At 42.7% G+C, this 21,669-nt stretch overlaps 2 protein-coding genes and 1 non-coding gene across 7 annotated transcripts in view; 1 reads left to right on the plus strand and 2 right to left on the minus strand.

Annotated features, from left to right (window-relative positions):
• Positions 1-16,376, plus strand: part of slc4a3 (solute carrier family 4 member 3) — a 30,568-nt gene extending 14,192 nt beyond the window's left edge. For 3 of the 5 annotated variants that reach the window (XM_029833379.1, XM_029833394.1, XM_029833402.1), the window contains 17 exons: positions 2,469-2,614; positions 2,857-3,037; positions 3,230-3,365; positions 6,064-6,247; positions 6,969-7,074; positions 7,290-7,474; positions 7,592-7,811; positions 7,948-8,166; positions 8,243-8,391; positions 8,476-8,670; positions 9,142-9,330; positions 9,439-9,528; positions 9,783-9,949; positions 10,035-10,288; positions 10,422-10,591; positions 10,939-11,112; positions 12,392-16,376. In XM_029833379.1, coding sequence (XP_029689239.1) covers positions 2,469-2,614; positions 2,857-3,037; positions 3,230-3,365; positions 6,064-6,247; positions 6,969-7,074; positions 7,290-7,474; positions 7,592-7,811; positions 7,948-8,166; positions 8,243-8,391; positions 8,476-8,670; positions 9,142-9,330; positions 9,439-9,528; positions 9,783-9,949; positions 10,035-10,288; positions 10,422-10,591; positions 10,939-11,112; positions 12,392-12,469 — 2,843 coding nt within the window. In that variant the 3' untranslated portion in view covers positions 12,470-16,376. Of the gene's footprint in view, positions 1-2,468; positions 2,615-2,856; positions 3,038-3,229; positions 3,366-6,063; positions 6,248-6,968; positions 7,075-7,289; positions 7,475-7,591; positions 7,812-7,947; positions 8,167-8,242; positions 8,392-8,475; positions 8,671-9,141; positions 9,331-9,438; positions 9,529-9,611; positions 9,623-9,782; positions 9,950-10,034; positions 10,289-10,421; positions 10,592-10,938; positions 11,113-12,391 lie in introns of those variants that run through there. The other 2 variants (XR_003887788.1, XR_003887790.1) reach the window with 2 other exon arrangements.
• Positions 12,204-12,276, minus strand: trnar-ccu (transfer RNA arginine (anticodon CCU)). The gene has a single exon. It is a non-coding gene; the product is annotated as a tRNA-Arg (tRNA).
• A 204-nt stretch (positions 16,377-16,580) lies between the features above and the next one.
• On the minus strand, positions 16,581-19,702 carry LOC105417602 (receptor activity-modifying protein 1). The gene is made up of 4 exons (XM_011612331.2): positions 19,548-19,702; positions 18,942-18,984; positions 18,688-18,826; positions 16,581-17,427 (listed from the first exon to the last, which is right to left on the minus strand). Exons 2-4 carry the CDS (start codon positions 18,982-18,984, stop codon positions 17,169-17,171), a joined length of 441 nt encoding a protein of 146 aa, XP_011610633.1. The 5' UTR covers positions 19,548-19,702; the 3' UTR covers positions 16,581-17,168.
• Positions 19,703-21,669: the final 1,967 nt, after the last annotated feature.

Consider the following 21,669-nt stretch of genomic DNA (forward strand, 5'->3'; position numbering starts at 1 on the left):
GAGGGCTCGGCACCCCCAAGCAGCACCTGTATGAACGGCACGGCTCGGCATCCAACGTGGAAGGCTTTGAGGACTTTGAAGAGTTCGTTTTGGATTTCGATGATTACGACTTGCTCGAGTCCATCCACACGCAACTGGGGTCACCGCTTGAGCCGATCCGTAAGTCACGAGAATCCGTGCAGATTCACGCGCTTGCATTACAGTTCCGCTGCCTCCGGTTTTCCATCCTGACAGTTTGATGTTTGTGGAAGATGTTACTTCATTCGGCCAATCAATAGACAGGAAGTCACTTGTTTCCATTGATTGTTTACTTTGCTTGCATAATCATAATATGGGGGTCATCCTTGACTACGCGCTAAGCCAAATGTCCCTAGTATTGAGCTGATTGACACGGTCTGTTTCCTGCTTTGTTATTGATCCAGTGGTGCCCATTTAGTTTTGGGGTTAGCAGCAGCTGGAGCAGAAAGGCATTCCAATGATTAGCTGTGCTGAATGTGGTGCGGCTCGTTCTAATAGCGAGCTAAAGAAATCAGGGCGAACAGTATGGTAGCTGAAAACATCTTTATTGAGAGATGGAGACACAAATGTATTCCAGATACTTAATAGGGTCCGGGAGTAGAATCAATTAATGTATTACTTAAAAATTTTATTACTAAAATGAAGTAGGTTTTTTTTAAGAGTTGTTTTTTGTTATTGATGCGTTGTTAGGCAAGTGCCCAGTTGCTAACTATAACTCATAATAATGTTCAGTGCGTTTCCTAACAGTTCACTTTACATTTCAATAATTGACACATTGGCTTTAGTCAAATTTTAGTGCAAGCCAATATCTTGTTTACATGAGAGGGGATTTCCATTTTACATGGGGACACGAAGAAAAAGTAATAAAAACTTGTGGTTGGAGAACCCAAAATCTGATCAATTCTCCCTGTTGAGGGTTGGACCAGGCTAAAATCTGAAAATGCACAAAATCTGCTCTTTGGAGACAAGGAAAATAAATCATTATCTCCCTGCTCACTCCCAGCTTTTGCATCCATGGTTTTATTAAATTGTTCTTTTTGCAGCTTTTTTTCATTAGATCCTGAAAAAATCCCTCATGGAACAGTAAATGGTGTTTTGGGTGCTTTTGCGTGGTAATTATAAAAGAACATGCAACTTCATGAGCGTGGGTTCCATCTTACATGCAGCTCGATCTGTATTTTGAATGACGCTGCTGACTGATGTCGCTCAAGTGCTTTTTTGGATGAAAGGACTTGCTTCAGCTCCGGCTGCCGTTCCCAATGAGGAGAGGGAGTAGCGCGAATTCCTTTCCGCACAGATCGATTTGTCTTGTTCACGTTGATCGCTGCCATGAGACGTATCGGCCCGTCCAACGGTTCAAGTGGAGGCAGCTCTCTGTTCAGAGGCTTTGCAAAATGAAATAAATAACTTCTCAGTTTCCATTTCTGTTTCCCTGCGGAAGGCGTGACTCATCAGACTGGAACTTGTGCTGTATTTTATGCACACACACAAACACACACACACACGCTCTTTGGCCTCTCACCTCTACTTTGGTTACCCCTGGCCGCCCGTGCGCAAAATTAAAAATGACACTGTTTATTTGGTAAGAAATTCTATTCAGCCGTTGGCCTGAGTGACTGGGACCCGGCGGTTGCGGACTGAATGTGCGTCGGTTTCTAAAACGTCCCCCAGATCTTTGACCTTTAATGCACCAACCGGCGAGCTCCAAATAGTATATAATACTAACCCATAATTCTAATCGCGAATCTCCACCGCTGCTGATTTTTCTTGGACCGACTTTCAGCTGCAAATCAGCTTCTGACGCAGATTTCTTGAAAATCTGGTCTCGGATCTGAATGCATGAATGGGAAAATGTTTCAGGATGGTCTGTGCTGCATTGGTTTTGACAAGACAGCTGCAAAAACAAAAAAAAAAAAGCTTCAGCAGGCTTTTATTCATGTACGTAGATGCTCAGTATCTGGCACCGAGACCCAGATAAGGAATGAAATCCCTCTGCACACACGGGAGCTGCCTGACTGTAAATACACCTGTTCCCTCAGGTTCTTTTTTGATCACCCAAATTAAACATCACCAGATTTTGTAAACATTATGAATCATTTCTTTATGCACGATCACTCTAAACACGCGTTGACACAGATGTTTTGTTCCCCTTTTATCACGTTTCCTTCATAATAGGTGGGAACAGAATGCTCTCTGCAGCGAGCTGCTCGTTATCTGCGTGTGGCTCACTGAGATTGAAAATGACTTTGGTTTTGATCAGTGCCATTTTAACAGTTTATCCTGGCCCCGTATTTAAATTCCCAGCCACCAACACGGAATCTGTTTTGCAGAATCTTGAACTTGAGTCCAGTTTTCATGGCGGGTGGTTGTGAGTTTGAAAATCTCAATTGTTTGCATGATTCCCATAAAGCAACCGCGATGACCTTTAGGCTGTGGCTCATTTTTGGTAGGTCACAGGTTTGAAGACAACCCCGGGGTGAGACGCCACCTGGTAAAGAAGTCATCACGATGTCAGATAAGCAGGGCCAGCAATAGCTCCACACCTCTGAGCAGCCTGAAGAAGAAGAAGAGAGCAGCAGATAAGAAAACCCACGAGGTTTGCAGCACGCACGCCCCTCACAGTAGAGTATATATAGACATCACTGCATGCTTTCATCAGCACATAAACAAAATGATGACTGCACTTTATAAAACCCCCAAAATATAACCTGCATTAAAGTGAAATAGCTGGAAAATGCTAAAACACAGGGACAGAGAGCTCGCAGCTTTCAATCAGAACACCTTCTCTGTGCAAATGCCTTCGTCTCCTGAATGATTTGGGAGTGTTTTCCTCCTCAGCTATTTGTGGAGCTGAACGAGCTGATCGTGGAGAAGGATCATGAGATGCGCTGGAAGGAGCGAGCTCGCTGGATCAAGTTTGAGGAAGACGTGGAGGAGGAGACGGATCGCTGGGGAAAGCCTCACGTGGCCTCCCTGTCCTTCCGCAGCCTGCTGGAGCTCCGTCGTACCATCACGCACGGTAAACTCCGCCTACTTGTTGCTGTCTTGGACTGTTAGCCGCTGTTATGATGCACTGTAATAAATGAGAGGTACAGAAAGGCACAAATTTCAAATGGCAGAAGGTGAAAAGTGACAAAGCAAAACAGCTGAGACGTTGTCCTCTGAACTAACGTCACACTCGTCCTTCCCTTCCTCTGCTGCTCTCCCACAGGCGCCATTCTCCTGGACCTGGAGCAGAACTCTCTGCCTGGTATCGCCCATCTGGTGGTGGAGACGATGATCATCTCTGATCAGATCAGAGCCGAGGACAGGCCCAGCGTCCTCAGAGCTCTGCTGCTCAAACACAGGTCACACAGTTTGTCATAAAGGCCATCAGTTGTTATGTATTTGATTATTATGGGATTGTTTTCCACATATACGACAGCCTGAATAATAAATTCTGAATTATCTTCCCCATTGCTTATTGTCCTGAGCTGGAGGTTACAGTATGTTAGTTGAGGTAGGAGAGAATTTGCTGACAACAATACTGGACTCATCATCTGCTTGTTTTCCTGGCGGCTGACTTGAGTTTCTTGTGTCAAAACCCGAAGCCTCGGCCATCGGATTTTGAGTGTGATTGCGAAAGACGTGAGTCATCCCAGCCCTTTGATCTTTTCCTTTGTAATGAGTAGGATTTGGTAAAACAGGCTAGGTTTAAGGAAATTTCCATAAATCCAGGTTCATTAGGCTTCTAAACTGTTTTGTTTGAGATGAGAAAGACGTAAAACCAGGCAGTTTAGATAATAGGGAGTGACTAAACATTTAATTATTCTGTCTCCATTCCAACGTTTTACTGTCTCTTGCCAGCAGGGTTACTTGTTATTTTAGCTTTTATCCGAGCTTCCACCACAGAAAATTTCCCAAGGGGCTATCAACCCTTGGAGGAACTCGGTGAGTTTCCGCCACAGCAGAGTCGAAATTCAGATCAGGTCCTTATTCAAGCTCTGAAAAAAGTCCCTGGTCAAGGGTTAGTATTTTAATTTGGGTGAGGGTTTTCTAGCATTGAGCAACTCGGCTTGGCCGCGTTCTATCTGGATTTCATTCCAGCTGTGATTCGTTTGTAGCTGCAAAAGAGTTTATTAATGTTGATCTTCAACAGATCATCACTTAGTGGCTGAAAAAGCTGCACGTGTCCGACATCATCGCTGCAAAAACAAAGTGTGTTTTTGATTTTGACGCTTTGCCGAAGCTAAACAGTCCATCAAAGCACACGTTTCACCGTGACGCCAGTGTAGCGTGTTGGGTGAGTGAAAAACCCACTAATGATGGGGGACTAGTGCAGATGGGGGACTAGAATGGCACTGGCCAGGCTGACTTGGTTACACGTCTCCCACCGAGGCCAACGGCTGACCACCGCGTTGGTGCGAAAAGTTCCTGTCTTCAACCGCACATGTTTTTTCTTTGAGCGAGCTTTCCTGTGAGTCTCTGAGACGCTTACAGGCCATAGTTCAGCAGCATATTTGATGCCTCCGCATTGTTTGAGGAGACAGAAGGTGACAATAACGCAGATGATCGATCCTTTTGATTGGCCGAAAGGCCATGGGGGGTGTGGCTTGAGCGTGCCGGTTCATTCCGTTATGCTTGTGTCGCAATGCAATCAAATAAACCCCAACTGTAAATAACTTTCGTTTGACATCCCGGACACCACATGAAAGGGTTGAAAGAGTCATTTTTGTTGGCACGTAGTTTAGGTGAGAAACAGCATTTCGGTGTTTTGCGGTTTATGCGCGACGAGTTCACCCTGAACCCAGACAGTCACTGTTGGCAATAAGATCGGTGGCGTTCGTCAAAATTATTGGGTGTGATATTGTTAAACCAAAGGAAGTTTAGGTCACTTGGTTTAAAGAGGGTGTGGTTACAATGGGAGACCACAAGTTGTCTACCAGAAAACCTCAACAACGCCAGCTGTCTCGGTGTCGGGCTCGTAAGACAACAGTCCCAAAGTGTCCACATCTCACTGCTAATGCTGCAAACCTTTTTGATGTGTTCTTTTCTTTTCATCACTGCTCAAACGGTCCCCCGACTATTGATTGGCACTTTCACATGCATGCCTGCTGCGTTGAACTGACATGAGCGGTCAATTGAGTGATGCTCCAAACAGAGAGGTTTATAGATTTTTTTTTGTTGGTTATGTAATGTCGGCTGTCAGCTCGGTTTAAATAAAGGAAGGCTTTAACTCAAATGTGGATCAGAATCAGAATGACGAACACAGAAAGTAATGAACATGCTTTCAACCCTTTCTAACTGGTGACTAAGAGGAAACCTTGAGGGAAAAACTGTATTTGGAATCTTGCTCCGGGGAGTTTGAGACATTAGCGTACTGCCAGTAGCGTTTAGCGCTCACCCACGTTGGCGTGGCTTTGAGCCCACATGCAATGTCCACTTCAGGAAACCTTCCTTCTTGCCTGTTTCATTGATTCCCTAATCAGATCCTCAAAAAGATTACCTTTTCATCTAAATGAACAAAGGATATGCAGAGACCTGCAAGCAGGAAGAGCTAGAGGCTCGCTGCGACCTCTGTAAAATGACTGAACCGTTCATTTCAGCTTCACACATAATTCAATGTGTCCTGCAGTGCTGTCACAGATTTGGACCTCTGGAGGCCAATATTTGACCTGATCTCATCAAAGAGCTGATGTAATAAAGGGGTGTTTCCAGTGTTGGCCGTCGACTTTACGGCCTTACAGATTACGCTTTTCCTTTTATGTTCTAATGCAGATATCAAATAACACAAAGCTTTTATTAACTGAGCGTGCCATTTTTGTGGATAGGCGATACCTTTTTTTATGTCACACTCAGACAGTTCCTTGCTTTTCTACCAATGAAGACACCAAAATTGAGCAAAATCATTGATGACCAGATGAATGTATTTATCTGTATATTAGCCTGTAGCCACTACTGGCGTCTGAGCTGTCTTCACGCCTCGCCTCACCATCTTTATACACAGCGCTCACAGTTGCAGCTGGCTGCAGACTGATGTCTTCCTGTTGTCGGTCCTTACCACAGCCATCCCAGTGACCTGAAACATCGCTTTCACCGCCACCAGTCCTCCGCCAGTCTGCACGGTAGCTTCAATCACAACCACGTTCAAGACACCAACCTCCCGCTGGTAACTGAGGAGCACGATGAGAACAGCGATGGAAAAGGGCCCGTCTACGACCCCAAACAAGATGTGTTTGTCAGCCTGTTTGTAAGTCTCCACGGTAACGAGGCGCTCACGTGTGAGGTCGGTTTACGCCGGTTTCCTATATGCTCCCTACCAGTGTGAGAATCTGCTGACAACCAGATGAGATGTGGCGATTACAGGCAAACTACAATAAATACAATTTACCCCGAACAAAAGTCAGTGATTAACTAGATCAGGCTGGAATTCACGTAGGTTTGTGACCCCAGCTATCAAAATGGAGATAAAAAACGGAGATAAAAGCAATTCTGGACCGACTTGTTCTCGTTTACAGTTCACATTACGCCTTTAGGACCAGCGGTGAGTGTTCAATTACATCAAATTCCTGATGTGAGGCCCGTCTACCACTTTGAAACGCTCTTCAAATGAAGTCAGAAGTCATGCAGGTAGTTGTTGAAGTTGGAGAAAGCGAGGCTCACTTCACCACATGTGCTGGATTATGTTCCTATGCCTCTGACAGGTGCTTCTAGTTAAAGCTGCTTGATGTATTAACTCTGAAATCCCAGTGTTTCCCCTGGCTTTTTAAGTGTTGAATCATTTCAAGTAAACCATTAAAAAAAAATTGGATCACCATTAAGTGCCCTTGGTCCAACTGTGACCATTAAATTTTGTTTACCCGTCATTGCCGTACTGCCGTTGCATTATCGGTACCGATACGTACGTCCCAGTATCTTCTTGTATCACAACATAGTAATGCTTTTTTTTTTTGTTCTGTTGTCTTTCCAAGAAATCGCTCCACCCTCTGCCTCCCGAGAGCAACCCAGCTGCAGCCAGATCCATGAAACTCCTCGCCAAAATTCCCAAAGATGCCGAGGCTGTTATTGTTTTAGTTGGTAAGCTCTTAACAAAGTAGATTTGATGATTTAAGTCTTTTCGTCTGATTTTGTTTTTATGTCACGCCCAATGCTAATAGTGCCTACCTCTGTGTTTTTACTGTAGCTTGTCATGCTAATGTTAACCTCAACCAGATGACAAGAGCAGTGACAGGAGAAAGCAAGGGCTGTTGTCGTCAATGGTCTAGACTCATTTTAATGCCATTTCCCGTTAGGCTGCGTGGAGTTCCTGGAGCAGCCAGCCATGGCCTTCGTCAGGCTAAACGAAGCGGTCCTCCTAGAATCGGTGCTTGAGATCCCCGTTCCTGTTCGCTTCCTCTTCGTCCTGCTGGGTCCCAGTCAGTCCAACGTTGACTACCATGAGATTGGACGATCTTTTTCCACTCTCATGTCTGACAAGGTCAATTTTAAGAGTAAAAAAAAATATCTTAGATATCATCATAATAATATCATAATAAGAAGCAGCTTTTAATGCTGATCTGAAATGGCCTCACTTTTTAATTGTATGATGTTGCAGAGCTTCCATGAGGTGGCCTATTTTGCTGATGACAGACAGGATCTCCTGAACGGCATCAATGAATTCCTGGACTACAGCATCGTCATTCCACCCTCCGAGGTAGAGGGCAAAGACCTCCTGAAGACAGTGGCTGACTTCCAAAAGCAGATGCTACGCAAGAGGAAGGAGCGGGAACTCAAGAAGCACCAATCCGTTCTTGGAATCGAGCTGAACAACAAAGGTTCGCTGTCAAACCCACACGAAACTTGAAGCTATTTTAAATCCAGAACAAGTTAACCTGTATTTAGTAGGTTGATTCAAGTGATAGCGGCTAGTTTTGATGCAACTACCTAACAGGGCCTTTAAACTCCTTTTAGAGATAAGCCCATGTGAGGAGGAGGAAGAGGGAGACCAGGAGGTGGATCCACTAAAGCGTTCAGGCATCATCTTTGGAGGTCTCATCCACGACATCCGGCGACGCTACCCACACTACGTCAGCGACCTAAAAGACGCCCTGGACACACAATGCATCGCCGCTGTTATTTTCATCTATTTCGCCGCGCTCTCGCCGACTATTACATTTGGAGGCTTGTTGGGTAAATTCATTTGGACATTTGGACTCTGTTTTACTGTGATAGCTGTGTTTTGGAATTGTGCTCTTTCCCTTTGAAGGAGAAAAAACAGAGGGCATGATGGGAGTGACTGAGCTGATTGTGTCAACTGCGACTCTTGGAGTTATATTCTCGCTGCTAGCCGGGCAGCCCCTCCTCATCATCGGCTTCTCGGGGCCGTTGTTGGTGTTCGAAGAAGCCTACTTCAAGGTAGCCGACCTAAAATGTTGCTGCAGTGAAGGCGTATTCGTGTTACATTCCTCTTTTTTAGCACGTCTCTGTTTTTCTCATCAGTTCTGTCAGGCCTACAACTACGAGTACCTGACCGGCCGGGTGTGGATCGGTTTCTGGCTCATCTTCATTGTCTTGGTGATTGTGGCGGCCGAGGGCAGCTTCCTCGTCCGCTACATCTCGCCATTCACACAGGAGATTTTTGCCTTCCTCATCTCCCTGATCTTCATCTATGAGACCTTTTCCAAGCTCGTCAAGGTAGCGACTCTGACCGCCACGCACAACACGAAACTTAATCAAGTCAATGGGGACACACCACGACCAGCAGTCTTTGATTAACTGTAATCGATATTCACACCGAGGCCGTGGTCTTTGCGCGGTGGCGTTGCTGAACCGCGCGACATGAACATCTTGCGTGTGTGAGCAAGAATGACGGAGGGACAGTTCACAGCTGTTCCACATGAAAGCAGAGTAACTTCAGCACGTGCGACCTTGAAGGTCATTACAAAGTCGTCATCAAACACTTTTCCACTACCAAACACACCCTGGAAACATGTGCTGCTTGAAGACAGCTGGCGCTGCGTAAATCAAAGAGACCTATCTATGTTTGATCCGCTTTGTACTGTGGCTTTTCTGTCAACTAAAGATAGTAACTCAAAGAAAGAAATCCATCTATTTCTGTTAACACATTCAATTTTTGCTTAAACTGATAGGAGGTTGTTTTTCCAGGTTTTTAAGGAGCATCCACTGATGTCAGTTTATCCCAGTGACGCCACCACAGCTAATGGGTTTCATGATGACCATCTGGTCTTCAACCAGCCCAACACGGCTCTTCTGTCTCTGGTCCTTATGATGGGCACCTTCTTTCTTGCTTTCTTCCTCAGGAAATTGAGAAACAGTCGCTTTTTAGGCGGCAAGGTATTATTATTTTTAACTTTATTTCCACACTTTCAATGTACAAATGAGAAAAATTAAATGTTTCCTTTCACTATTGCAGTTAATTTTAAAACTTTTCAATGTTCCCAGGCCAGAAGAATTATTGGCGACTTTGGAATCCCCATCTCAATTTTAGTTTTTGTCATGATGGATTGCAGCATTCCTGACACCTACACACAGGTGACCTTACTTTAAGTCACAGCAAATCACTCAAAGTTATCTGAGGAGCTTATTATCTATTTCATTCTAACCATCGATGGCAGATGAATGAAACGTGGGTGAAGTAACTTCCTGTTTTCTATTTAGTGGATCTCTCTGATTCCAAATACTTGACATTTAATAGAAAATCCCTGGTATAACAAATGGATTAACAGAGGTATCTTCAGTTCACTACCTGCTAACATTATTCCATACTTTTGTTTGTTTGTTTACAGAAGCTCAATGTGCCCTCAGGTTTCTCTGTCACATCTCCTGACAAGAGAGGCTGGTTCATCAGTCCCTTTGGTGACAAGCAGCCGTTTCCCACCTGGATGATGGGAGCATCTGTCGTACCTGCCCTTTTGGTCTTCATCCTCATTTTCATGGAAACGCAGATCACCTCGTATGTACCGTCACTGCATCCGCGAGTGTAAGGGTTCCTCTCTGTAGAAACACACCGCTACTCCACCTTCCCTCTCCTCCATCAGGTTGATAGTGAGTAAGAAGGAGCGTCGGCTGGTTAAAGGTTCAGGATTCCACCTGGACCTCCTGCTCATTGTCATCCTGGGAGCCTTCTGTCCTCTCTTCGGCCTGCCGTGGCTCACCGCTGCCACCGTGCGCTCCGTCACCCACGTCAACGCCCTCACTGTCATGAGCAAAGCCACCGCTCCTGGAGAGAAGCCCAAAATCCAGGAAGTGAAAGAGCAGAGGCTGACTGGGCTTCTAGTGGCCGTGCTCGTCGGTGAGGAGAAAAGGGAATCTAACATATTAAGCTTGGGGAAAAGAAACATATTCTTGAACCTGAAAGTTTTATTGTTACAACCACAGTTGTACAGAAACAGTAAACATGAGCTTGTCTCACTCTTGACTGTCAGGTATGTCCATAGTGATGACCGACGTGCTCCGTCTCATCCCTCTGGCTGTGCTCTTTGGCATATTCCTCTACATGGGGGTCACCTCTCTGACCGGCATCCAACTGTACGAGCGCATCACGTTGATGGTCACGCCTGCCAAGCATCACCCCGACCACATTTATGTGACCAAGGTGACACACAGACTGAGCCCTTGGTGCTCCATTAGCGTAAGGAGAACCAAGGGCCACAAATGAAAGATTTCATACACTAAATTGCAAAAGTGCTGCTGCTTTTATCAGTGAGTTAAAGGACATTACAGTTGAATCTCCAGTTTGCAGGTGTGTGATCACATGCTAACAAGGCTAACAACAGGAGCCGTCTCTGAGGAGAGTAGAGACAAGTTGACCTTTCTAACCATTCTGCTCATCAGCAACAGTGTCCAACACAGCTTTCCACAAAATGGGACCAAATACACGTGTTCTGGTGCTCCGGTCTGCTGGATTGACACCTTTGTGCCTCCTTGCATCTGCTGCATTAGGTGAAGACATGGCGGATGAATATGTTCACCCTGACCCAGCTGGGGTGCATCATCACGCTGTGGGTCGTGAAGTCCACCACGGCGTCTCTGGCGTTCCCCTTCATCCTCATCATGACGGTGCCGCTGCGCCGCCTCATCCTGTCCAGGATTTTTGAGGAGCGAGAACTGCAGGCGGTAGGTTGTACAGCCCAGTTATTCTAGGAATGATATTTTGCCACCAGAACCTGATCCCAGGTGGCTTTGAGATACTTATTTTACAGGGTTATTTTCAAATCCAGGGAACGTAACATCGGTAAGACATTGGCCTGTTTTCACGTCTATCATGCACTGACATTTTGTAAAATAAATAATTGAAATTGCCCACAAATTATTATTTTTATATTTTTCTTTTGGACGGCATTCTGTCCGAAAATATTTAACCGAAGAGCAAATATTTCTCTTTGCTCCGTGTTCTAACCAGGAAAGCGTTCCCAGTCCTTCCTGCCTGGAGCGGGGGCTTTGTGTTTTCTTGGTTAGATGCCCCAAACCCATGCATGTCATCACTGTCAGATTAAAGCCCTGCATTTTAGCAAAAAAACCCACCCTTTTCAGGGGCTTAAATACATAATTTCGTTCTTCCCTTTACCACCATTCGTACGTCGTTCATCCAAAGGTCGCATGAACCCACTGCACGAGAGGATTAACTCAGAATTGCCTGAGGGCGATTACCCTGATTGGACCACCATGATATCAGGACCTCTTCCCCTACCACCTCCTTAAATAAATGTGATATCTTTCAGGATAATGTATTCGGTTACAGTGGGAAATGGTGGTGCAGTGGTTCGCACTTTACAGTGAGAAGGTCCCAGGTTTAAATCCCCCTGGGGCCCAGGGTCACTCTGGGTATGTCTGTCTGTATGTTGGACCTGCAATGAGCTGACCACTTGTCACTTGTTTCCTGCCTCTCATTCAGCAGCTTTTGGACATAGGTGTGAACCTTTACACTCTAATTTTTCCCAAAGAATTTCCTTCCGTTACAGTTCAGTGTGACACGTGCTTTTTCAAGTTGTAGCCCTCCGTTTAGGCCAAATAGCTGCACTGACTTTTAAAAGGAAGCTAATTTGTTGATCGTACAGAGAGGAAACAACTCTTTTGCTAATTTATTCTGCTCAACCACATGCACAAGCAATCATTGACAGGTGCTGTGAATACTGTATTTGGTTGTTTCCTTGCCCAAGGGCTCTTCTGCCTCCAGCACCTCTTCCCCAGGCTCAACAAAAGACTCACACCCCAGATGGGACTCGAACCCACAATCCCTGGCTTAGGAGGCCAGTGCCTTATCCATTAGGCCACTGGGGCATACATTGCACAATCTAGGAGGCAGGATACAGGATTTATTTTGATCCTCTCTTAAAGAAAGGAAAACTAATCATTTTAGTTATGAAACTGATGAGTCCAATTTGTGTCTTCACAGCTGGACTGTGACGAGGACTCGCCAAACTTTGATGAAGATGGACGAGATGAGTACAATGAGATCCACATGCTCGTTTAAATTAGACTAAGTCGCTATCCAGTCTTTAAGTCTGATGACACCCTTTCAAAGTAACATATTCAGTTGAGAAATAAACACAGATAAATTCTTTAGTGAGGCAGTTGCACGAGTTTAAAGTAATATAAAGGGCATAAAACCATTTGCAACTGGTCCCAGACTATTTATTTTGAAAGGGTTTTTTCATGGCTTAAAAACAGGATTTGACTTCCTGTTCCCGCCCGAGCGAGCCTCTTTGGAAACCTCAGTAGCGACGGCACAGCGGAGCGAGCTTCTGCTGCCATGTGAAATGTTGACACGCTACTTTATAGCCTGATAATCACTTTACCTTGTTCATCCCAAGAGCACAAAACGCATTAGAACTCTGTGCTGCTGCTGGTGGTGTTGTGTTGAACTCCCTGAAGATGTCCTTACTTGATTTGGATCATGCAAATATTAAAAAAAAAAAGGAAAAAAAGAAGTCCTTTTTAATCCCTTTAATGACTCTGCAGGTTCTGGGAATAAGTGCAATGACGACTACTCATTTTTTAAAATGACTTAAATTGCATTTTTTTGACTTCCACTTTAGTTTCATGAGTTCAAATCTACTTTATTTTCCTTCTTTCTTTCTGTACAAACTCTCAGCACTGAAAGCTGGACAAAAAGACAAAAGCTTTTTTTTGAGTGGGGGGGGGCACAAAACCTTCTCCTGTAGGGGCTGTCCACCTTCCCCAGAGGTGTTATTACACTCTTCGGTGTTTGATATTCCTAAACTGGCTCCATTCTTGTGACCTTGTATATGACAGTGTCAACCTTATTTTTCTACAGTAACTTAACTTGTGACCAGATTCTCAGTGTTGTTTAGACTCTTAGCCTAAACTGCTCTGACATTTATTATGCTGTAATAAACGATAGCATTGTGTAGATTAACGTGTCCAGAAGAGAAAAGAAGTCATGTTTTCTTTCATCCCTGCAAACATTTCCACTTTTCTCACTGAACTTGTGACGTACTAACACGTTTGCATGGGAGAGGAGCACAGAAACGAAGCAAACGATGTACAGTCGGGGGTGTAATCTTGGACTGTACCATCTCCTGTAGCTGGGCATATTATAGGATTCAAACTGCCGAAATGACCCTTAAATCTTTTCATAAAACTTTGAAATTGTCACGTAGAAACAGAAACTCAATGTATTGTTTAAGAGAAGGTTTAAAAGTTCATTTTTACCCTTTTTTTGATGGATGTCACTCTTTTATTAGCATCCCATCAACAGACTCATCGTCGGCTCTGCCAGGGCTATTTTTTAAATATGCAGATTTTCACCAGTGTCACCACGATAGAGGAATTCATAATTTTGATAACACCGTGAAGAATATTGAGAGTTGATATTATTTTTCTATACAACCCAAATAATAAAAGTGAGAAGAGAACATCATAATTTAGATTTGTACGCATTTTTATTTAAAACAGATTTTCAGTTCATAATGGACAATAAATAACTATCGTCTAATGTTCTGATTTTTATTTTAAATGAGTTTAAAAGCCCAATTTCAACATAATGTTTTGTTCTTTTTTACAATTTATTTGTGACACTCTAGAGGCCAAATAGTTCATTTTAAATGGTGGTTAGAATTAACATCCTTAATGAAACAAAACAGAACAATAACAAAAGACTTCCATACTGTGAAAATTCAGAAATAAAACATTTTCCATGGCAGTAATTTGAGTGAACAGCTGATTAAGTGCTTGTTCCTCTGATAATTACATTTACACAGTATAATATGGAGGCACATCACGATGTTTAAGGTACATTAATCATGTACTTTGACTGGTCAGCAAGAACAATATCACTTATGCACGCTGACCACAATAACCATATTTTTTTGCCCTTCTTTCACACAAGCCACATGATGAGCCATGCAAGAATTCTGTCTCAGGGTAAACTGACCTTCGATCTGTAAATATTGCTTCGCAGCCTTTATTTTGTCGTCTCTTTTGTGTACATATTGCGGTCAAGGCAATCCAGTGTAAAAATCTAAGGCTTACAGTTTAGGCTGTTGTGTTCTACTCAAGAGAAAAGGAGGTCAAGAGAAGACGAACGTGCTGAAATCATAACTAAAAATACGTTTTCTCCTCACTTGGCGGAAAGAAAACCATACCCTAACCTAATTATCTAATTAATAAATGATTTTAAATGTTTACAGGACACATAGTCATGTTTCGTTGGTGCACTATAGACCAATGAGTTCATAATGTTGGTGAATGTAAATGTTTCTAAAGCTGCAAACAGATCTTATCTCATCAAGAATGTTTGGGACATGACACACTTTACAGTGCAGTATTTGCTTTAACTTCTTAACATAATCCAAGGTAGTTTTCTCTGTCAACTGGACTGGGTTTCTTCTCTTGAAGACGTTTCGCCTTCTATCCAGAAGGCTTCTTCAGTTCTGAACTATCAGAACTGAAGAAGCCTAAAAATTCTAAAAATTCTGATTATTATAAATATAATTTAAAAGTTTATGGTTGGTTTCGAAGTATCCTCTGTCTTAACTAAATCAAATGACCTGGATTACCAAATTATTAAGAAGCCTGTCATTGAAAATGATGCGCTAATATTAGCACTAGCATTACATATGCACCCAAATTATTACTTCGTTTATGATTTTGGAAAAGACAAAATAGTCAAATCACCATTATCAAAGTTCAGATTAGTTTAATTCTACGCGTGTTTAAATTTTATACAATGATTAATATTCAGGCAAACACATTTTTATCTGCACTGGTTAGCACTTAGCAGAGGGCTAACAGAATCAATGGCCTTTTTACATTCTGAGAAACAAAACAAAGGCTGTTGAACACGTCCACGTGCTGCTGTTATGACAGGAACTGCTACGTCTGAGTATGTGAGGCCGCAGCCTCAGAGGAAGAGCTGGCAAGCCTTTACTTGGCAAATCTCACGTTTACTATTTACACAAGACTAAAAAGTTTAACTGTGCTTGTTATTTCAGATAATAAAAGGTGAGCTGCTGCCCCTCTGTCCTGATGTTGAAACGCACAAGATGAAAAGCTTTTCTTTTTTCCCCCACTAAAAATCTGCGTCAATTCGTCACATTGTACCACCAAGGTAGTAGAGACCACCCACCCAAATGCTGAGCCTTGACGCTGTTATTACAATTTTTTAACCTTTTTTGAAAATAATTTCTGTTCAATCACCGATTTCTGGGAATCTTTGGTCTCTAGCATAACGTTTAGCTGAAAGCGCTATTTAACTAGATACCTATGGAAGTAGATAAGTTATTACAGCTTATCAAATATGATAATTTTCCTTTTAATGTTAAAAAGTAATCCCACAATATTGTATTATTTTGATCTTCGTGTTTCAGTTTTCTTAATCTCATTTTGTATTTTCAATTGTTTTGTGATTGCTTAACACAGATTTATTTTCTTTCAGGAGCATTTCTGCAATTACTCCTCACAATATGAGCCATTACAGCTGCATTAACCCATTTGTTTCTATCCTCGGGGGCCCAGAAAGCAGCTAAATGCTCAGTGTCAGATGGAAACATGGTCGTCTTGGTCCGAAATGGCACTAATGTCTCCGGTAATGTTCCATTTATGTGGCCCTCCTGAGCTCGCCGCTCGACACACAACTTGCAGGCCACGAGTGCCACCCAACACAAAGTGGGCTTGACCGCATTTCTGAATGGAGTTTGAGCGACACACAGCCAGTCTTTGTTCAACCATCGGCTGCGTAACGTCCAAAGTTCAGTGTGTTTGCGTTGAAAAGCAAGGCTGTCACTTCAGCAGCCGCCGTCCCGCTGTTGCTATTGTACAACTGTAAATTTATTTTTTTGTCTGAAATAAATATTTATCATGTGTTTCAACTGTAAAGATCATCATTTCTGTCACATATTATGAAATGTTTAACTTAAATTATAACTGCTATACAATGCATATGATTTGTCATTAAAATAGAAACATTACAGTAACTTTTGCTATAATTTGGGTATTTTAATGAAAATGCTCAGTTAGTATCTTTATATACCCTAACTGCACCTTATTTAGTGAGCCAGTGCAACATTTATGTAGAAAAATACAGCTCACTGACAGAAAAGAGACTATATTCAGGGAAAAAGTACACTTTTCCATTGTATTTATTGTAAACGTGCACTGTTGTTACATAAAAAGTACAGAAATGTATAGAAGCAGAATATTTAAAGCATTAAACAGCAAACTAAGCTGTATTTCAGCTTTATTAAATTATTATCATAGGGTTTGCTGCTGTCTTGGCCAGGGCTAAATTGCATAAGAGGCTGTGAATCTCAGAGGGAATTTTCCAGGTTACAGAGATCTTTCGTCTTTTGGAAATCCATACCAAGGGAGTTTCTACTCACGCTGGAAAAATGAGACTCATAGCAACACCTCCAGTAAACCACTGCCAAAACTAAACATTATGTAACACTTTCAAGTAAGAGAATTGGGAATCCCTTAAAATGTATAACTGGGATCATTCAGGCCCCTTTTTCAATGCGTAATAATTGAAATTAGGAGAAGTTAGTAATATAAATTGTTCTTTATTTCAAAAGGCCCTTTTCTTTTAACTGTTATGACTAAACATGATGTCATGCCAACTTTATCAGACTTTATTGACACCGCTTGTATGACTTCATGAAGAATAGCTTCCTACAATCCTCCGAACCACCAGCTACTCCTGTCGCAGAGCGTCAGAGTCCCAGAGATCCAGGCATTTCTGTGTCTTTGGTGGTGAGAAACACACACAGATGAGGCAGCAGGAGTGTCAAGAAGGTCATGGGTCCTATCAGCAAAACGAGAATGCTGAGTGGGGGGTCTCTGATGCGCCCACAGCCTGAAAAGTACATGTTGTGCACTTTCAGGAAGAAATCGTCCACCAGAAACCCGTGGCCCTTACACCAAGACTCAATGACCAGGTTGTCCACACAGAGCTTCAGTTTGTGGTACTTGCTGCAGAAGAATATCAGACAGAGGACATCATGAGTGGTTCATATTTACAGGATTGTCTTTCATTTCATCACACTTGGAGCGAGCGGGCGTATGATTCTCTATATTTCTCAGGCAATGAAGATCTTACCTACTCATATTCAGCTCAACTAAAAAGGACAAAATCATAATATTTGGATATCTGTTTATTGATTAAAATGGCCTAAAATGTGAAGTCTGTAATATTGCCCCACATATTTGCTGTTTCTGCAGCTGCTCTATCAGTCAGAGCCTGGGCGGCGAGGAGTCCAAACGGGAACGCTTTTGATTGATAACCCTGCTTCACGGGGGAGGATGAGTTTTTCCTTTCTGGTGAACAAGAGTTTCCCTTCCTCCGTGCCATTACAAACATGAGAGACTGTGATAGATCTCTGGTGATCTCACTTTTTAAATAAAAGTGGGGTTTGGAAAATTAGCACAGCTCTCAAAGCTGTGACTCGGAGCGTGAAAGTCAGCATTTTGCGACACCGCCGAGCGAGCCAAACACATCCAGCCGCTGGCTTTTTATTGGTGGAGAAATCAGTCTTCGCTGATATATTTCACCATAACGTTTGATCTCTCAATAGGCGCCTCACACAGGCGGCGAGGATCATGTGGACATATTCTGGTGCTCACTGAGGGTAATATGGAAGCCTGATCAAAAGATCAGCAGACTCTTCATTAATATCTCACCCCGAGGCATATTTACAGTAAAATATGGGTTATTGAGGCCAAAGAGCTCCAGCAGTTAATGCAGTATGGAAGAGGTTACACAAACAACTGCTGTCTGCAAATATGAGGGTATTATACAGAATTCAGCGCGTTTCATCAAAGGGTTTGACGGTTAGCCAAAATTCTGGCTAGCACCAAAGTCAGGAGGTAAACAGGAAAGTATCTGACATTCCCACAGCTAAAGGTCGTAGATCTTTCCTGAAAACGCTATAAAAAGCGACAACCCACAACTTTATCCAGCTTTCTCGGGTTCTGGCCCTATGACATGTGTTCAGGGATAACTTACAGCAACACAAGCGCGCCAATGTTCCAGCAGCAGCCAGTTAGCACTCAGCACAGAGGCAGGCACGACGAGACATATGCAAATGTCATTTAAGACTTCTGGGATCGTTTTAAAATAGTGGCTACAGTTGACATAATCTAAAATTAAAGATGACAATTCAAAGAAATCATTTTAACTAAAAGATCAAATGGAAAAAAGCAAAAGGATGAAATTAAAATAACGAAGTTTACTGTTTGACAGCAGGCCAGGGGCAGCCTTCCTGACGGCCACTCGTCTCCAAGCTGGTGTTGAAGCCGAAGAGACAGTCCTCAACCTGACTATCAAACATGTGCTGGTCACATGGTGGGATTGTTAATTTTACAGCAGTTCCTGCGGAGAGACGTGGACAGCAATAACATACAATCCCGCAAATTCAACGGTTCATGTCAAGGTTGGAGCTCATTTGTCACCCAAGTTACATCGTGAGATAAAAAAACTAGTTTACCTGAGCAGGTCAGCAGAATACCCAGCAACGCAGTCAACAGCATCTGTCCAAAAGATATCATCAAATATATTCTAGAGCTTTCCCAAATTTGCAAATCAGCTGTACATGAAAGACTTGAATAATCTTCCCTGTATCTGCATGATATTGTTTCTATTACTCTTTCATTCATAAATCACAGAATTAGAATTTTAAACATGCTTAATTCTAGTGCAGCCATGATTTTGAGGGAGGGAAAAAAAAACAATAACAATAAGGTCTCGGTGAAGCAGACATGATGGCCATCTGCTTCCTGGACATTCCCAAAAATTAATGAATCTATCTCGTGGGAACCGCACACACACACACACACACACACACACACACACACACACACACACACACACACCGAAAACAGATGTTCACAGAGAAATGCTTTTTTCCCCTCGTTACAGTCTGCTCATATGAAGCATTTCTCTTTATTCAAGACAAATACACTTATTCCTCTATATGACCGCTCAGTTTGAAGTCAAACAAAAGATTATTCATAATTACCAATATCTGATAAATGTGCAGCGTGACAGATAATCAAACTGGGCTTAAAATGCAGAAAACAATAAAGCCACCTACCCCAGCTCTGTGTGTTGCTGTTTGAAGGATGTCTTTTCTGGCAGAATCTGGAGAAAAGCCTCAATTAGGAACGGACGCTTGGTTTACCAGCCAGCCAACAGAACCAGCTGTTCCATGAAGCCTCAGAGTGATCTGGTCCACTTTCTTATCTATGCAACTCGGAGCTAATCGGATTGCGCAACAGCGATGTTGCAGCCTGTTTCCTTTCCCAGACTCCCCTCGGCTGTTCCCATGCTACCCAAAGTCATGTTGCACACACAGTCCCCCGCAGGGACCTCTGAAGAGGCCTTAATACCGGCAAGCTCTGACAAATGTATCTGATTTTGTTTGGTTTTAAATATAAATGCTGAAGATTCGATTTTACTCTGCAAGAAATGGACAAATGTCATTAATAAGCATAAAGTCCAAAGGTTATGTGCTCATCCTGACAACTCCTTACTGTTGTCAACAGGGACCAATATACAATGACTGTTCAGAAGGATATTAGACTAATGACCAGTGCAACTTTCTCTTTGAATTGGACTATTTTCCTTCTGCCCTAAATTGGCAGCTTTTCATAAAAAAGCACATGCCTGATTAGACACGTTAAAAAATAAATGTGCAGAAATTATAACTTAAACTTTAACAAACGACAAGTATAGGAGGGCTAAGGTGGAGGTGGAACATCCAAAGCTGGTGGTGAAATATCTGAAGTTGGGATCATCATGGCCTGTACACAAATGATTTACACATCATATGGACTAACAGCCATGCAGTGAAGCGTGGTCACGCCTGGTGGACACGCCCCCCCCCAACAGGAAGTTTCTCACTCCGTAGATGAGAACGATATTTGTTGTGGTGGGCCCCGGGGACTCACGCCACACTGCAGCCACAGTGTGATGTCAGCATGGCTCAATGTGGAACACGCAACTCTGCGAGCCGGGGTATGAAGTAACGTCTGTCAGGTCCATCTACCGTCACTTTGCATGACTTTGCCATTTGCACGAGGTTTCCGGAGTGAATAATCTGCAAACAAGCCATTCAAATGTTTACATTAATAGATTTTTGAAGAATAAACCTAATGCCTGGATAAGTGAGTTGAATTATAACACTAAACAAATGCAGGCTTTAAAATCACGTTGTTTCTGAGTGAACCTCAAATCAACAGTAAGTGCCCATAGAAAAAAGATATTTTACTCTACAGTCTGACATTACAGTTTGACTGAGATATTAATTGAATTTTTTTTTTTTGTATTTGAGTTTGCGCCCGTCTTGTCCAAACGCTGTGGACAAAAGTTCCATCATGCTGACATTTTTGCAATTGCAATATCCTTCCCACCCACAGATTATATGCAGCTGCATTGGGATGAAAGACACTTGTTCCACTGCACAAGTGGCATATCTAAAGACAGTAAAAACTCCACTTTTGCTGCACAGATGTATTTATTACAGCGGTTAAAATTACATTACTTCACTTCAAAAGGCTGACACAGAAGTAATGCAGGCTCTCCAAAATCGAAAAAGAGAAACAAAATGTGCGCTTTAATTCAAATGCAATGAAAACAGGTCCATTGCACAAAACCAATGCATTTTTTCCATTGCATTCATCAAAGAGTCAAATCAAAGTGCTGAGCTGTAGAAAGCAGAGCAAAGGTGCCCAGAGAAATACCCCAGCATAAGGCCGTGCTCATGAGTAAGTTTCTCCAGTGGAACACGATAGTCTTGTGATGACTGCAGAGACCTGTGCTGCAGGATACACTTCCAGTCCAGCAGCAGTGAGGTCAGCTCCAGAGGGAATCAGTTTGAAAGATACAGTGGAAAAAACAAACAATTTCATCTACAAACTACTAAAATCCAGTGAAGATTGCCTTTTAAAAATGTGAAGTTTTCTCCGATGTTATAAACCCCCAAAATGAGAGTAGAATAAAATCTGTTGTTTCACATCTATGCAGGTGCCTTAAAAACCTAAAACACAAATTTAAAGTAATATAAATGGAAGCCAGGAAATCTTTTCATTTCTCACCTGCACAGAGAGAATCAATCTTATGTGAGCTTCTTTAATCAACGAACACAAAATGAATAAAGTGAAATGAGTTTCATAAAGAGGAATGGATCCAGTTTCAGCTGGGGGAGCAGATAATCA

This window comes from Takifugu rubripes, chromosome 1 (genome assembly GCF_901000725.2).
Source record: "Takifugu rubripes chromosome 1, fTakRub1.2, whole genome shotgun sequence".
NCBI lineage: Eukaryota > Metazoa > Chordata > Actinopteri > Tetraodontiformes > Tetraodontidae > Takifugu > Takifugu rubripes.

Excerpts from the sequence above, each read along its gene's own strand:
- LOC105417602 (XM_011612331.2), bottom strand. The coding sequence starts at position 18,984 with ATGCTGTTGACTGCGTTGCTGGGTATTCTGCTGACCTGCTCAG. Across the intron at positions 18,827-18,941 it reads TATTCTGCTGACCTGCTCAG|GAACTGCTGTAAAATTAACA; the intron begins GTAAACTAGTTT and ends GTCTCTCCGCAG. Across the intron at positions 17,428-18,687 it reads CCCTGGCCTGCTGTCAAACA|CAAGTACCACAAACTGAAGC; the intron begins GTAAACTTCGTT and ends ATTCTTCTGCAG.